Source organism: Salvelinus sp. IW2-2015, linkage group LG6.1 (genome assembly GCF_002910315.2).
Source record: "Salvelinus sp. IW2-2015 linkage group LG6.1, ASM291031v2, whole genome shotgun sequence".
Lineage (NCBI taxonomy): Eukaryota > Metazoa > Chordata > Actinopteri > Salmoniformes > Salmonidae > Salvelinus > Salvelinus sp. IW2-2015.
The window spans coordinates 18,253,361-18,269,908 of record NC_036845.1 but is presented as its reverse complement, the minus strand read 5'-3'; the positions used below and the strand labels follow the sequence as shown (position 1 = coordinate 18,269,908).

At 41.9% G+C, this 16,548-nt stretch overlaps 1 protein-coding gene across 1 annotated transcript in view; it reads left to right on the top strand.

Moving 5' to 3' along the window:
- Positions 1-16,548, top strand: part of LOC111965263 (myelin basic protein-like) — a 51,668-nt gene that overhangs the window by 28,880 nt on the left and 6,240 nt on the right. The window contains exon 3 of the mRNA XM_023989338.2: positions 6,045-6,138. Within this exon, the coding sequence (XP_023845106.1) occupies positions 6,045-6,138 (94 nt within the window). The remainder of the gene's footprint in view (positions 1-6,044; positions 6,139-16,548) is intronic.

Here is a 16,548-nt window from a genome sequence, read left to right as displayed (position 1 = left end):
GGGGGTATCCGAAAAAAACAGGAGAGCCCAGCCCAGGCAGGCTCACAGTGGTAAGGCAGGCAACCAAATACAGGTTTCCATTGGTTTCCCTTTCTGCAAGGCACACTCTGAGAGAGCTGAGACCAGAGTGGGGAGGAGGAAAGTGGATAAAGAGAGTTAGCAACTGCTAGATAAGGCATCAAATCAGACTGATGTCATATTTTTAAATATGTGTTTGTGTTGCTGTCTTTGTTTTACCTTAGGTCAGTATGTGCTTAGAGACAATATCCAGGTTTCCGTCCAACCTTTTTATGCGAGTAAAGTACATTGGATAATAAAAACATGTCATGACAGGCCTAATGGAAACAGTAGATTTGTCGAAAAAACGAAATATGCTAGACAAGGTGGGATCTTTTTATGTCTGTAAAAATGTATTGTGCGAGAAATGGAGGTAGAAATGCTTTTATGTGCAAATATTTCTATAATAACCATCATATTGAAGTAAACTTGGAGTCACTCGATGACATGTTGTGTGGTCCTCCCATTACTAAAGCATGCAGATTATTAGGCTACAGATGAAATAAGTTATGTTGAACTTCACCGGGTGGTGAAAGTGCAAGGTGATGACCTTGATGCTCATTTCCAATACATTTAGAGGGTCTTATTCTGGTAACATGATGATCGATGCTTGGTTGCCATTTGACAAATTTTAAATAATCTTGCTCTTTTGTTCATGATAATCTCATCATGTAGGCTATGCCCGCAAGTAGGCTATATATCTGCAAGCTGTTGGCTAAGGCGCACGTGCCAGTACCAGAGGTGGCACATTCGCTATATAACACATTGTTAGTGACAAAACCATCAGTAGAGTTGAAAATGCAATGGAAACCCATTTAACTTGTATTTTTATTTAGTACATGGGAATTTAACCACAAAAGTTATTTTTATGTGGACTATGTCATCACGCACAGACTTTTTATCCACAACAAGTTAATTTGATGGAAACGCATCTCTGGTGGGAAAATGCGCATATTTTATTTATGCAGATTTTTGAATATTCACATGATAATCTGTCGCCAATTGGATGGAAACCTAGCTACAAATGAATGGCACAGAATATAATTATCTTTTTAATTACATGTTCAGTGGAGTGTATGGACTGAATACAAAAAGTATACAATATAAGCAATACATTTAGAGTATTACACTTATCGTGTGATTTAGTAGTATGCATTTAGTATTATGCATGCTCATTTGACGGCTGTCTTTCTCTTTGGCAGTGTCATCTTCACATTAATCAGAGCGTCGACTTGGTGTTTTGTCAACACAGCATTGTGACAGTGCTGAGTGGAAGCGAAAGGACCACATAATGTGTTGAGAAGTCAGTGGAGGTCACATGTTGAATCCAATGCTTCCCACAGTTGTGTGAAATTGGCTGGATATCCTTTGGGTGGTGACACACTCAAACTGGTGCGCCTGGCATCAACTACCATACCCTGTTCAAAGGCACTTAAATATAAAGCGATCAACTTTCACCTGGTCAGTCTATGTCATGGAAAGATCAGGTGTTCCTAATGTTTTGTATATTGAGTTGTAATATTTTTCACCCGGTGATCCAACCAGGGGAGGGCGTGGTAGGAGAAAAATGAAAGGGGATCAAAAATGATGCAAGTACTGTTATTTGATAGACTAATCTGCCTGCTTGTATCATAGCTGATATATCCCTCCCCCCACACAACATTGATTCCAAGCCAACCGTTATGGTGCTGGCTATAAGGCCTTATGCATACACTGAGACACACGTACATCGGGGATAGGACTATTTATCCATCCTCACAAAGCCGATTTGGGAGACGTGGTTGTGTCTGCGGATAATTTATGCGGAAAATGTATGCATTATCAGGCCTGTGGTAGAATCCAATCTCCTGTCTGATAAGCCTGCATTGTGAACTGTTGTGGAGACCCCTAATCCATGTCCAACTTCCAGAACTGTTGATCATGTTCTGCCATTTTGAAAGCCACCTTATTGTCTTTTTCTCCGTTTTCAAGAGAGTCATGTTGTATTGAGTAAGTGCATTGTGGATTAAGAGGAGAGGCGGCGTGTAAATCCAGTCTCCAGTGGAGGGAGCCTGAGGCCCAGTTAGTGATCCTGAAGTTAGGCTATTGTCCACGCATTCCCGCCTTGAGAGGAGTTTATTTTTGTGATGAACTGTAACTTACACACTCATGTTCCTGCCTGACTGGAATTGTGTTCAGTAGCAGATATGGGTTGAAATCCTATTTGAAAGTTTTCAAATACTTTTGAGTGTTTGCTTTAGTCTGCCTGGGAGTGGCGAATGGGCGGGGTTTGCAGTTTTGGGACTTTTTTTATTGGTTCATGAAGCCAGGTTAGCGCAAACGAGCACAGATAAAGTATCTGAAATGATTTCAAATAGTATTGAACCCAGGTTTGTTCAGTATCTTTCCCTAAAGCTAAGGGGGTCGTAAATAGCTCCTTCTCATTTGTTCCAAACCTGTTTGTTCATGCTTGGGTAGCAGCAGAAGCACTACCCTTCCTGTACTTGCTCTCCCCCATGTTACGCAATCATTCCCCATAGTAACATTCATGTTCACTGCTCTCCGAAAGAAGGAAGTAAAACTCCCCACAACATTCCTTTAAGGTAAAGAGAGTATCTCCGGATATTACTGTTAGAACGCAAATACGTTCCACATTTGGAGACCTACGCAGGGACAAATACAGCAGATATATTTATTTCGTATTTAATTTTTTACAGAGAAGAACCGATTTCTTATTTGCAACGACGACCTGTCGAGCATAGCAGAACGACTTTGACTAGGTAATATTCATGAGACTAGGGTGCCTTACTGTTGTACAGATGAGTATTGTTTGATGCTGATACTTGTTTTCATCATTAATGTCACAGCAACCACTAAAATGTATCCTATTACATTTTGTGCATGAATATACTTTTGAACACTAATTTGTTTTGCTCATAATTAAAGTGGGATACATGCTGTTAAATTACCAGCTCTTTGACAATTTAATATTACAATTAATAATTATACAATTCGCTGAGGGCTATCATTTTCACTGATCTCAAGTAATTGCGTGTTGGTACTCTGATAAAACATCCTAACAGTTCAATGTGATCCTTCTTTGTCTATTTCCTGACACTGATTTTTATATCTGTGGCCAGCAATATAGCTTTACTCTCTGTTTGATGCGAATTAGAAGTTGTACGATCCCTCAGTAAGACTACATCCTTTTCGTTGAGGCCAGGCTTTTCGTTTGGTAATGATGAGCTATAGGCTATAAGTATCCCTTGGGAATAGAGTATTGTTGTTTTCTTGTTCTAAGAACAATGTCAAATTCCTAGGTGGCCACATTATTTGCCATGTCATGGGTGCTTAAGTCTTTTGGCTAATTACCCTATACACTAGTTTGTTTGCGGGTGGTTTGAAATAAGTATATTTTTCAAGTTAGAGGCTTTGAGGAGCCTGAGGCGGGGGACTTGTGAGCAATCGTACTTCATGTGAGTAGGTCTGTGCGATTTATTGTGAACATTTGCAGTGTGAGCACATCCTGCTGTTTGAGAAGACATCTGTGGGATGGAGTCTCCAAGTCCCCATTCACCATTCCTCTCGGGGATGAACACAAACGCTTAAGGGCACAGCAATCAGAGAGGAAACGGATAAGACCGTGACCTTTGACTCTCCAATAAATTTCTCCAAGTCATGAGAGGTTCCAATCACTACACTCCAAATCCCCCCCTAGACTATAAGAGCTTAGAAATCTTTCGGAAACTACAAATGGAAAAAAGGAGAACCAGCTCATCTTTTATATTCGAAAGCCCATCCAATTGATATCAGATAAAGACATTTTCAAAAGGTAGCATTTCAAGAAATATCAGACTGATAGGCCTAACCTTGGAGAAATAGATTGGCATGCTTTATATGAAGAACCTCTTTGAATATGGAGAACAGACAGATTCCGGTTGAGATTGGGAGAGAATGCAGTCTACCTGTTTCTGCAGCAAGAGTAGGTATTATGCTGCTAGATTTAGCATTAACCTCCGCCTCGGCCCTCCTCAAAAAGGTGAATTTTATTCCCCCGTCATTGTGGTGCGAGTGGCTGGTCTTATCTCGTGCTGTGTAGCAGAGGCAGCGAAGACCCAGGGGCCCATACCAACCCTCCATCTGTCCTCTCCCCCTGGGAAACTCTTCTCAACAAGATGGAAATATTATCCCTCTATTATGATAAGCAGGTGCAAAGTCACGTCGTCAGCTTCTGCCTGCGGATGGTGACAAGAAGGCTAGGCCGCCGCTCATGTGGCGGCATAGCCCACTTTGTAGAAATAGCCAAGTTTTCAAAGTCCTCCTGTGATAAAAAAGCCGTCTGAGCGAGGAGGGGTGTTATCTTTTTGGAAGGAGATGGGGGGGGGGAATGTGACTGGAAAGGGGATTTCAAAATGTATCGAATGGTGAGTAATGGGAAATTAATACAGTATATTGTAAAGTTAATGTACCACCAGTGCTCAGATAATGGTACATTTTAATAGGAATTCATGGAATGGGATACGTAAGACGCTATTGACTTCAAGGTATACTTAAAAAGAACACAATTTCAGTCCAGCTGAGTCACCATAATATCCTGTACACACCATGAGCTTGGTTCCAGGAAACAACTTCTTCAGAGGGACAATTTTCTATATTTCTAATGTATATTTTTTGTTGACGTGCGTTTTTGTGTTTGTGTGCGCATTTGAACTGAGTGTACAAAACGTTAAGGACACCTGCTCTTTCCATGACATAGACTTACCAGGTGAATCCAGGTGAAAGCTATTTATGTTCCCTTATTGATGCCTCTTGTTAAATCCACTTCAATCAGTGTAGATGAAAGGGAGGAGACAGGTTAAATAAGGATTTTTAAGCTTTGAGACAATTGAGACATTGATTGTGTATGTGCACCATTCAGAGGGTGAATGGGCATGACACAATATTTAAGTGCCTTTGAACGGGGTATGGTAGTAGGTGCCAGCACACCGGTTTGAGTGTGCAAGAACTGCAATGCTGCTGGCTTTTTTACACTCAACAGCTTCCCATGTGTATCAAGAGTGGTTCACCACCCGAAGGACATCCAGCCAACTTGGCACATCTGTGGGAAGCATTGGTGTCAACATCGGCCAGCATCCCTGTGGAGTGCTTTCGACACCTTGTAGAGTCCATGCCCCAATGTATTGAGGCTGTTCTGAGGGAAAAAGTGGGGGGTGCAACTCAATATTAGGAAGGTGTCCTTAATGTTTTGTACACTCAGTGTACATGTACACTACCGTTCAAAAGTTTGGGGTCACTTAGAAAGGTCCTTGTTTTTGAAAGAAAACCACTATTGTTTTGTCCATTAAAATCAAATTGATCAGATATACAGTGTAGACATTGTTAATGTTGTAAATTACTATTGTGGCTGGAAACGGCAGATTTTTTTAATTTTTATGGAATATCTACATAGGTGAACAGAGGCCCATTATCAGCAACCATCACTTCTGTGTTCAAATGGCACGTTGTGTTAGCTAATCCAAGTTTATCATTTTAAAAGGCTAATTGATCATTAGAAAACCCTTTTGCAAAGACCTTTCTTCTGAAACTCATCAGTCTATTCTTGTTCTGAGAAATGAAGGCTATTCCATGTGAGCAATTGCCAAGAAACGGAATATCTTGTACAACGCTGTGTACTACTCCCTTCACAGAACAGCACAACTAGCTCTATCCAGAATAGAACGAGTGGGAGGCCCCGGTGCACAACTGAACAGTAGTGTATGTGATGGCGTGTGGGTGTGTAAGTGTCTAGAGGAGAGGGGGGGGTTAATGCATTCAGCAATGTTTTTATGCTAATATGTACGTCCCCAAAATACTGCAAATGTGCCTGACTTTTGTGTGCTGCGATAATTCAGGTAAAGCTCTAAATAAATATCAGATTCGGCTTCATGTGGCTGATAATGAAAAGCCTCTGTTCTGTTGCCATGGTACCTCAGCTCACCTCTTTCTGTTTTGTGCTCTCTCTTTTAAAGCCTTCGTCAGCAGAACCAGAAGCAGAACAGACCATAGAACCAGCACCCATTGGTGAGACCATGGCAGAACCCGAATCACAAGACGAGGTCTTTGGTAAGGAGTTTATTTTTATTTGTCGTTTTTGTAATTTTTGGTGAAGAACATAAGCAGAGCAAATTCAGCCATAATACATACAGTTACAAAAGATGGAAAGGGTTGTTGTGATTAAATAATGTTTTTCCCCCTATGCTACAATGCTGTTGCTTCATAATTATTAAAGGTTGTAGCAAAAGGTGTTCCCTAAATGCCTTATCTGAAAGCCCCTCACCCGAAAGCTCTCATAAACATTGCTTCAAGTGGAATAAAATGGGTGCCGGTACTCTAGGGTGCCAATATTTTGCATGGGTATTTATTTTGTAAATATTTTGCATATTTTGCATCTGGTACTAAAGTAGAACGTTTGAGTTGCTGGTACTCTATACCAGTCAGCAACGGCCCACTTCAAGCAGTTATCTTAAATGATTTCGACAGCGTGAACCTTTTTCAGCGGCAGGGGAAAAAACAGTACTTCTTACCACAAATGCAGACCATCTCTCAATGCGGGGTATCTTTCAGTTAAGGGGCCGGGTGATGACAAGGTATCCGTGGCCCAGGGATTCATTGCTAATGGTGATGGGTGTGACCCAACCTGGTAATGGAAAGAGTGCTACATCCCCTGTTCCCTCCCTCCGCACGCTGTCAACCTGTAAAATGAGGTTGTTTTTCCATCTACCTCTACTCCTCTAGGCTACTTGGACTGTCTGATCTCATGTTAAATTGAGAGCTTTCCACATTTTGTATTCATTGTGGATGCATCCCAGGGTATGACTCGACAAATAAGAGATGTAGCAATCCAAGAAATGTAGAAAAAGATGATTGCGCCCTAAATGTAGTACTCCAACCTAACAGGTGAGGGCAGAATCCATTGTGTTATAGCAGAGCCACAGAAAGCTGGTTGAGAGTCCTAGCTGGTTGACCACACTGATTTCTCTACAGTGGTGGAGATGGCTACCAGTAAGGAGGCAAACGGGGCACTTTAGAAATGCTGATGTGAGTTAGTTTGAGTTAGTTTCATATTTTACATGCAGTTGAGGTTTCCCATGAAGTGTTCTAAATCAAATTATTTGGACATACAGTGCCAGTCAAAAGTTTGGACACACCTACTCATTCAAGGGTTTTTCTTTATTTGTACTATTTTCTACATTGTATAATAATAGTAAAGACATCAAAACTATGAAATAACACATGGAATCATGTAGTACTTAAAAAAATTCAAAGTAGCCAACCTTTTTCCTCTGACAGCTTTACACACTCTTGGTATTCTCTCAACCAGCTTCACCTGGAATGCTTTTCCAACCGTCTTGAAGGAGTTCCCATATATGCTGAGTACTTGTTGGCTGCTTTTCCTTCGCTCTGCGGTCCAACTCATCCCAAGCCAGCTCAATTTGGATGAGCTCGGGTGATTGTGGAGGCCAGGTCATCTGATGCATCACTCAATCACTCTCCTTCTTGGTCAAATAGCCCTTATACAGCCTGAAGGTGTGTTTGGTCATTGTCCTGTTGAAAAACAAATGATAGTCCCACTAAGCGCAAACAGGATTGGATGGCGTATCGCTGCAGAATAATGTGGTAGCCATGCTAGTTATGTGTGCCTTGAATTCTAAATAGATCACTTGACAGTGTTACCAGCAAAGCACCATCACACCTCCTCCTCCATGCTTCACGGTGGGAACCACACATACGGAGATCATCCGTTCACCTACTCTGCATCTCACAAAGACACGGCGGTGGGAACCAAAAATCTCAAATTTGGACTGATCAGACCAAAGGACAGATTTCCACCGGTCTAATGTCCATTGCTCGTGTATCTTGGTCCAAGCAAGTATCTTCTTCTTATTGGTGTCCTTTAGTCATGGTTTCTTTGCAGCAATTAGACCATGAAGGCCGGATTCACACAGTCTCCTCTGAACAGCTGATACTGAGATGTCTGTTACTTGAACTTATTTTTTATTTGGGCTGCAGTTTCTGAGGCTGGTAACTGTAATGAACTTATCCTTATTTGGGCTCCCGAGTGGCGCAGTGGGCTAAGGCACTGCATCTCAGTGCTAGAGGCATCACTACAGACACCCTGGTTCGATTCAAGCTGTATCACAACCGGCCGTGATTGGGAGTACCATCGGACGGCGCACAATTGGCCCAGCGTCGTCCGGGTTTAGTCGGTGTAGGGCGTCATTGTGAATAAGAATTTGTTCTTAACTGACTTGCCTTGTTAAATAAAGGTTACATTTTTATTATCCTCTGCAGGAGAGGCAACTCTGGGCCTTCCTTACCTGTAGCGGTCCACATGCGTGCCAGTTTCATCATAGCGCTTGGTTGTTTTTGCGACTGCACTTGAAGAAACTTTCAAAGTTCTTGACATTTTCCGGATTGACTGAAACTGTCGTTTCTCTTAGCTTTCTTGAGCTGTTCTTGCCATATTATGGACTTGGTCTTTTTCCAAATAGGGCTATCTTCTGTATACCACCCTACCTTGCCACAACACAACTGATTGGCTCAAACGCATTAAGAAGGAAAGAAATTCCACAAATTAACTTTTAATAAGGCACACCTGTTAATTGAAATGCATTCCAGGTCACTACCTCATGAAGGTGGTTGAGAGAATGCCAACAGTGTGCAACGCTGTCATCAAGGCAAAGGGTGGCTATTTTGAACAATCTCAAATATAACATTTATTTGGATTTGTTAACACTTTTTTGGTTACTACATGATTCCATGTGTTCTTTCGTAGTTTTGACGTCTTCACTATTATTCTACAATGTAGAACATAGTAGAAATAAAGAAAAACCCTAGAATGAGTTGGTGTCAAATTTTGACTAGTACTGTACATCTGTCTGTAATTACGTTTTTATTCAATGAGAAGAAACAAGACGTCTCATTATCTACTTGTTATTAACAATGGTGCTTTGCATACTTGAATTGTTTTGTATATGTAATTGGATCCAATGTGTAGTGGATGAAACCTACACTACATGGCCAAAACAATATGTTTTGAGAACCCCCTTCTTTATCCCGCGTACAATGGCTGCGCCTAACGATCAAAGCAAAAAATGCGAATTTAAGGGAGCATCAACGTATTTGAGCATATGTTTAACCAGACACATTCATATAGAATATCAACATCTAATTGATCATCTCACCAATCCTAAATCAAAAGCCTCAGTCACACCAGAGACTCTGTGAATTGAACAGCAAACGGTCATTCTCTCCCCATTTCACCTTTTTATCAGTTCTGATTTAAAAGAGCTGAGGTCTGGCTGTTGCACCCGGGGCGTTGGAGTAATGTTCTTTGTGTTCCTGCACATGAGCACAACCCTGGAACACCGTATCGACTTGGGAGCCGAACAACAAACAAGCAGCTCATTGCCGACCCCTGTGGCGCACCACTGCCTCTGATCACTATAGACATGGAGGCACATGGAGACACAAAGACAACACTAATTAATGGGGAGCGGTGTGAGGGAGACAGGGGGCGTAGAAGGACGCTCGCCCTGTTATTCCTTAATGATAATGATGACCCTAGTGCTTATCATGTGGCACAGAGCAAAGGAAGGTCTTAGGACTTTCGTCACGTCTGCGTTGAGAGAGGGAAGGGACGATAAGTAAGGGAGGGAGTGAGGGAGGGAAGACAGAGGGGGAAGTGAGAGAGGAAAGGTAGAGAACACTGAAAGAGAACCAGGTAAGAGAGAGCTGTACGTTAGAGAGGGAAGGGAGATGGGGAAGGGAGAGCGGGGAGACGGGGGGAGAAACAGAGGGAGGGGAGAGGGAAGGGGGAAGGTAGAGAGTGCCCCCAAGTAGCAGAACAAGAGATGAAAGCTCAGTGTGCCTTGGTTACCATGAGCACCAGATCAATAGAAAAGCCATTTTCTCTGCGTCTCTCACAGCCTGTTTGCACGATGGAGTGATCTGGTCGGGGTGGGTGTGGAGGAGAGGTAATGGACAGAGGGAGGGATTCAGTGTTGGGGAACAAGGTTAACTACAGGTCAAAGAAGCATGAGATGTAGCATGTAACTGGGATTATTGACTGATCTAGTGTGTGTGTGTGTTTGCACGTTCTTGCTTACATGTGTACATTTGTGCGTGTGCATGCGGGTGAGTCTGTATGCATGTACCTGACAGTGAGATGTTCTGTTATGGGCAGGTATTCTTTCATCCTCAATAATGCACCTTGTTATCAGCAGTGGATGTTAGTGCAGAGAATTTAGATTGATCCATAACTAGATATCCTCCTGCAGCCAATTCATGTCCCATGAGTTAAACACATTGATCAATGCTGAGTAGGCCTAGGCTCTCCAATTGAAAATCAGTTGTTTCAAACCCCCACCTAAAGGAAACCGTGTTTTAACCTGGCGAGATCACATATAATATCACCTGATCCTAGAATAACGTACAAACAACCTATACACATTTTGTCATTTATTAAACATAAATGTTTGTCTGTCGGTGTACCTTGCTGATTCTGAGAGAGAGGGAAACATATTTTGGAAGGCACAAAATGGTCACCAGTGACAAATTATGATTTTATGAAGGTGGTGCATGAGGTGGCAGAAGGGATTGGGTGGGGATGATACCCTTTTGTTTATACTGTACAAAGTTGAAAATGGAGAAACTCTTCCTTTAACTGGAATGTTAGCCTGGCTCAGGTTCTGCTATAGTGTTAAGGGATTTGAGAGAGTTCCGATGCAGGTGAAAGTCGTTGATCTCATTAAGAAAGGAGACACTTACCTGGCACATCGAATACAATTATTATCCCTGCAGCCCTTATCAGAATTGTATAGGGATGTACTTCAAAGTTGTTCTTATACAACCCACCTGGCTGCAACCTAATATAGAGAAAATGACCAGATTGGCTTTTTGATTCATTAAGATGAGAAAAACCGACCAAAGGACAGAGGAAGAGCTTTTGAGGCTTGATCTTTTTTGTTGTTGCATTGACAATCTCTTTTTGAGATTTTATGTCAAGGAGAGAAATTATTATTACTGTTGTTGTTTTATTATTATTCTTAGAGGTGTGGGCTTTCTTAGGGCATGATGCAACAGGTGTGTAACATTCAGGTTTGGTGGATCCTGATATCGAGTCAGTCTGAAGTCCAAGCTCTTTTTATTGTGTGCTATTTTATCAGGCGTCGTTAATATTAAACCATTCTTAACAGGCTGTTAGTGCGCTGTTATTTCGTAAAATACCTCTTTCTTGAACTCTCATCAACTTCGAGAGAGGAAAGAACATTCATTATTGCTCTCAGCTTCCTGTGAGGTAAGCACGCTGACCGAAACCATTTGACCGCTTGGTACAGACAGTAAAGAAAATATGGAATTTCCCACCAAATTGCCACGGTTAAAGTGGTTTATGAGAGCCAGCTTAGTGGTCTGTTCTGTTTGAGTTGTCATCAGCGAACTGCTCTGATCGCCGAGGCCTCTCAAGCGTTAAGGTCTCCAACGTATCCACGCTGCACTTTCTGTTAACAGACTTTGCACTCGTTTTCCAGTCCTGAGCAAACACACCCGGTCAGCATTGTCTGCTGTTAAAAGGCCATTATGCCTCCATTACCTAGGTCTGCTCCGGGGCCTACACTCAGGCTGCAGCCACAGTCCAGGTCTGTCTGTGTCTGCCCTGGCTCCAGATCCTCCTGACCTGTCTGGGTTACCTTAGCTGACCCTCTCCCCTGCCTTTCAGTCTGTCACTCCCCCCCCCCCGTCCCCATCCCCTTTCCTCGGAATAGATTTAAACAAACAGCAACTGGTAGATTCTACTCAGGATGTCTCGTGGTGCTGTCGCTGTGGTTCTCTTTCACTGAGGACAGGGTGGTCTAGGCTCTCTGAGCACATCCCATTGCAGGTTAAATGTTTTCTCATGCTGGAGAAGGTTTCAGACCACGTGGGTGTATTTCTATCAACTTGAACTTGCTCTTTAGGAAAGTGTGGCCAAAGTTTGTGGGACCTCCATTATGACACCAAAACTGTGTTCTCAAGTAGTCCACCTTGAAAGTCAAAATAGCTAAAATGACTCGATTCAGATATTCAATTTTAATTCACAAGCAACTGGAATGAATTGCTGAAGGTCTTGGATATTAAAGATTATACCGAGAAAAAACTAATCTAAAGGGGGAAAAAAGAGAGGAATAGACATTGGTCTTAAACCTTTTTTTATGAACGACCAATCCTGTTCAAGATCTCCACCGTCTTGCCTCTTTCAAGAAAATGTAATGATTTCACCATAAGTCAATTATTACTTATTTCATGTTCGCGTCTTGGTTCTGATTGCATTTGGGACCTGGCCCATCCTCTGCCTTTCTAATGGGCGTGCTGCTGCCTTGCCTATGTTGCAGCAGACTGCATTAGTCTGTCCCAGGGCTGATTGTGTTAGAGCTCTATGCTCTTCTGTTCTGGCTGAAGGAGAAGAGGATATGAGTGGGTGCTGCTGTTTCTCAACCTGGCTCCCTTCCCTCCATCACTCCATCCGCCGTTCGCTCGTTTGTCTGTTCGTTACTAACTCCATTGAAAAGCTCCAAGGGTCAGGATGTAAAATGGAAAGTGAATCACAACATGCCGGGGAATTTGATTGTCTTCTGGGCCTGTTAAAAGTTGTATTTTCTTGTCTATCAGACAAGAATGCGAGGAATGTGTACTTTATTTGTTTATTTGCTGCTTGCACTTTAACAACAGACTGAGAGAGAATAGCTCAGTTTTGTCTCTCTCGCTCTCTCTTTCTCTCTCCCATCCTTTGTTCCTCTCTCTCTTTATATCTACAGGTAACTGACAACATTTTAATGGAAACACTTGAGTGAACGAGGGATACAAAGTACTGTGCATTGAAAGCAGGTGCTTCCACACAGGCGTGGTTCCTGAGTTAATTAAGCATTTAACGTCCCATCATGCTTAGGGTCATGTATAGAAATGCTTGACAGACCATTATTTTGACTACCATGGCTATGACCCCATAGGAAGCCAATGCCCCCATCCACGGGGCATGAGTGGTGGTCACTGGATGGTTTGATGAGCATGAAAACAATGTAAGCCATATGCCTTGGCCATCTCAGTCACCAGATCTCAACCCAATTGAACACTTATGGGAGATTCTGGAGCTGCGCCTGAGACAGCGTTTTCCACCACCATCAACAAAACCCCAAATTATGGAATTTCTCATGGGTGAATGGTGTCGAATCCCTACAATAGAGTTCCAGACACTGCAAGGTGCATTCATCCCCCCCCCATCCTCTCCCCTGTAACTATTCTCCACGTCTTTGCTGTAAATGAGAACGTGTTCTCCGTAATTTTATCCTAAAATAAGGGTAAAATAAAACAAATCTTTTTTTTAAACTATTGTGTATCATGCTGGCCCAACACCCTATTAAGAAACTATGTTGGTGTTTCCTTTATTTATTTTACATGTATCTATCCATCTTACTCTATCTATATACAGTACCAGTCAAAAGGTTGGACACCTACTCATTTTATTTATTTTTTACTATTTTCTACATTGTAGAATAATAGTAAAGGCATCAAAACTATGAAATAACACGTATGGAATCATGTAGTAACCAAAAAGGTGTTAAAATCTAAATAGATTTTAGATTCTTCAAAATAGCCACCCTTTGCCTTGATGACAGCTTTGCACACTCTTGGCATTCTCTCAACAAGCTTCATGCGATAGTCACCTGGAATGCATTTCAATTAACAGGTGTGCCTTGTTAATGATATGGCGAATGATATGGTGTGTGGATCTACACCATTACGTGGCTATTGTGGGGGTTGTTGAAGCTTGCGAGGTCTTTGGACTTAAACCTGAGGACACTGCAGGGCTGGGTCAGTGTGCTGTGTATGTAATCTCCTGCGCCTGCTACATCAGCATGCGAGTTAAATCCGTCATTTCCCATTTGACTGCTAAAGGATTCTCAACCTCTATCTGAAATAAGAATAGAATAGAAGTGTGATTTATGAAAGCATTTTCACCTCCAGAAGTGTTCACCTGAAAAAAATGAACACTTTAAAACAATTAAGTACCTTACTTTGATTGTTTTCAATTAAAATGGTCAAAAAGAAACAGAAATAGCGGGACAGGTGGATGCGCAATGGATTCGAGTCATTGTAGTTATTTACCATGTTTTATGCACTAAACTATGTTGAATATTGGCCTGTTGGAAACCACAACTCCCTACTACATCGCACAGTTCAGGCTGGATCTGATTTATCTCTAGAGAAACAGTGCAATGTGCGCATTGAGCTCACAGAAAAAAACGGAATGAAATGGAGTTCAAATAATTSAACCGATGTAGGTCAATTAGTTAAAAAATCTAATTTAGAAAATGACATTCCGGTAGATCGCTCAGCTCTACTGGACATTTAATCAGGCTGTCTGTTTTCTAAGGTACGTTATTTTGTTTCACCTTCAAACGTGTTGGACATAACATTTGGCTCCTTGACATTCATTGTGTTTCACCTCAAACTGTAGATAAAGGAAGTAATAACTGTAATTACATTTTATTTTCAGTTCCAACCACAGGGGAAAGGTCAGTTAATAATCTGTTAACAGGTTTCCATTTATTTTGTGATATTATTATTTTGAAATGGAAGAACTGTTGAATTGGATATAAAACCATTAAATGATAAGGGTTCCTTTGGCTGTGTGCTCTATATTGTCTTTGTTGTACTTACCGAATATATTTTCTTTGTTAGTCCAATGTCTATTCAGTAGGAATAATTTATACTTCATGCCTAGCCTTTATTGGGAACAAATATAAATATGTAATCTGTCGATCTTTGTACAGCTATATGGTAGATGAGCTATAGCTATCTCAAGCGTTGTTTTTTCATCAGTAGAAGTAGATCATCCATTTACTGTACGTGTGTGTCTGTCTGTGTGTGCATGTGTATTGTCTCCCTATGTGCATTTAGCTAGTCTTTCGCTGTGCCTTATGTCAGGCCGTATATAAAAGAGGCTGATGGCTCAGGCATTTGTCTCGGTGGCTGGGGCTACCACTAGCTGGTACAGCGGGCACTAGACCCTGGCACTGCCACAGCAGAGCTCCTCGCCACTCAAAAGCGTTGATTGTTGAGAGCCACCATTCATCACTGGGCCAGTGTTCTCTGCTCTGACACCATTGTTCAGATTCTCTCACTGTCTCTGTCTTTATCTCTCTGTCTTTTCTCTCTCTTTTTTCTCGCTCTCACTCTCTCATTCTCACTCCCTCTTTCATTCTCACTCCCTCTCTCTGTGTGCGTGTGAGAAAAGCTGAAGCAAATGTGAGAAGTGGTTCGACAGTGAACTTGCTAACCCCTATAGTTGGTGCACTACTTTTGGCCAAAGACTCCTATCAGGCAATAGAGTGCCATTATGGGCACATACTAGGTTGATATCCATCTGACCAACCGTGTGCTTCRCTGGAGGGACTGGTCAATAGRCGTTGTATAGGACCTGGGTCTACATAATGCTTCCACAGAGCGAGAGAGTGGCCRATAAAGAAATGTACACTATACATGAGAATGGTCAGCAATGTCTCGTGGAGTCATTCATTCTGTGATGGGAATACATAAATTGTGTGGGAGTTTGTGTGTGTGCATCGCATGAGTGTTAGTTAGTATGTGAGTTAGTGGGTCCAGAGTCCCAGGGTCCACGTCATCTTGCCTTGACCATCTGGCTGGACAATCGGGGAGTGTGTGAACAGCTGGTGATGGATGGACGATGGCTATTGTAGAGTAGAGGAAGGAATGGACATCCGTCACCCATCATTCTGGGAAARCATTTGGACCTAGTGTAGCMCACTGCKTCCCCAATCCCAAAATTGATTCAAATGATTGACATACAAATAGAACTGTAAATGCCTCCCCCCAAAAAATGTACAGTTTTTTTCTGATGCTTCTTTCCTAACATACTTGCCAGAGCGAGTCATAAATAGCTTTTTACGATGAGCTTTTTGAACTTTCCCTGAACCTGTGTGATAAGATAGTGTCTTCAGCAAATTGAGTGAGCAGTGTTTTGCTGTCCTGTCGATACCAGTGCAGATGGTAGATATAGATGTGTCTAACAAAAAATACATTTCATTGTATGAGCCACATCAGTTACATAATTAAGAATTTATATTCAACATTACCATGGAAATTGTTGCATTACCATACCAGGTAGACATTACGAATGTACCCATGAGTTAGAGTAGTCAAATTGCCAGGGTAAGAGGTGCCAAGTCCGTCCTATTCATTCTATTTCTATGTGTGTTGCTGTTGCAGGGGGGGGGGGGGGGTTGCCTAGACAACCAAAGACTTGTTTGCTACAACGCCTTGCCTCATTTGCAAGGCGCACACAAAGCTTCGTTACGTTGTTCAATACACTATCTGACCACTGGCATAATTAACTCATCATTCCTGAGTGCTTGTGTCAAGTGGTCAGAAAAAAACCATAAAAAAACAGATCATTAGCTCACATCTATATTCTAA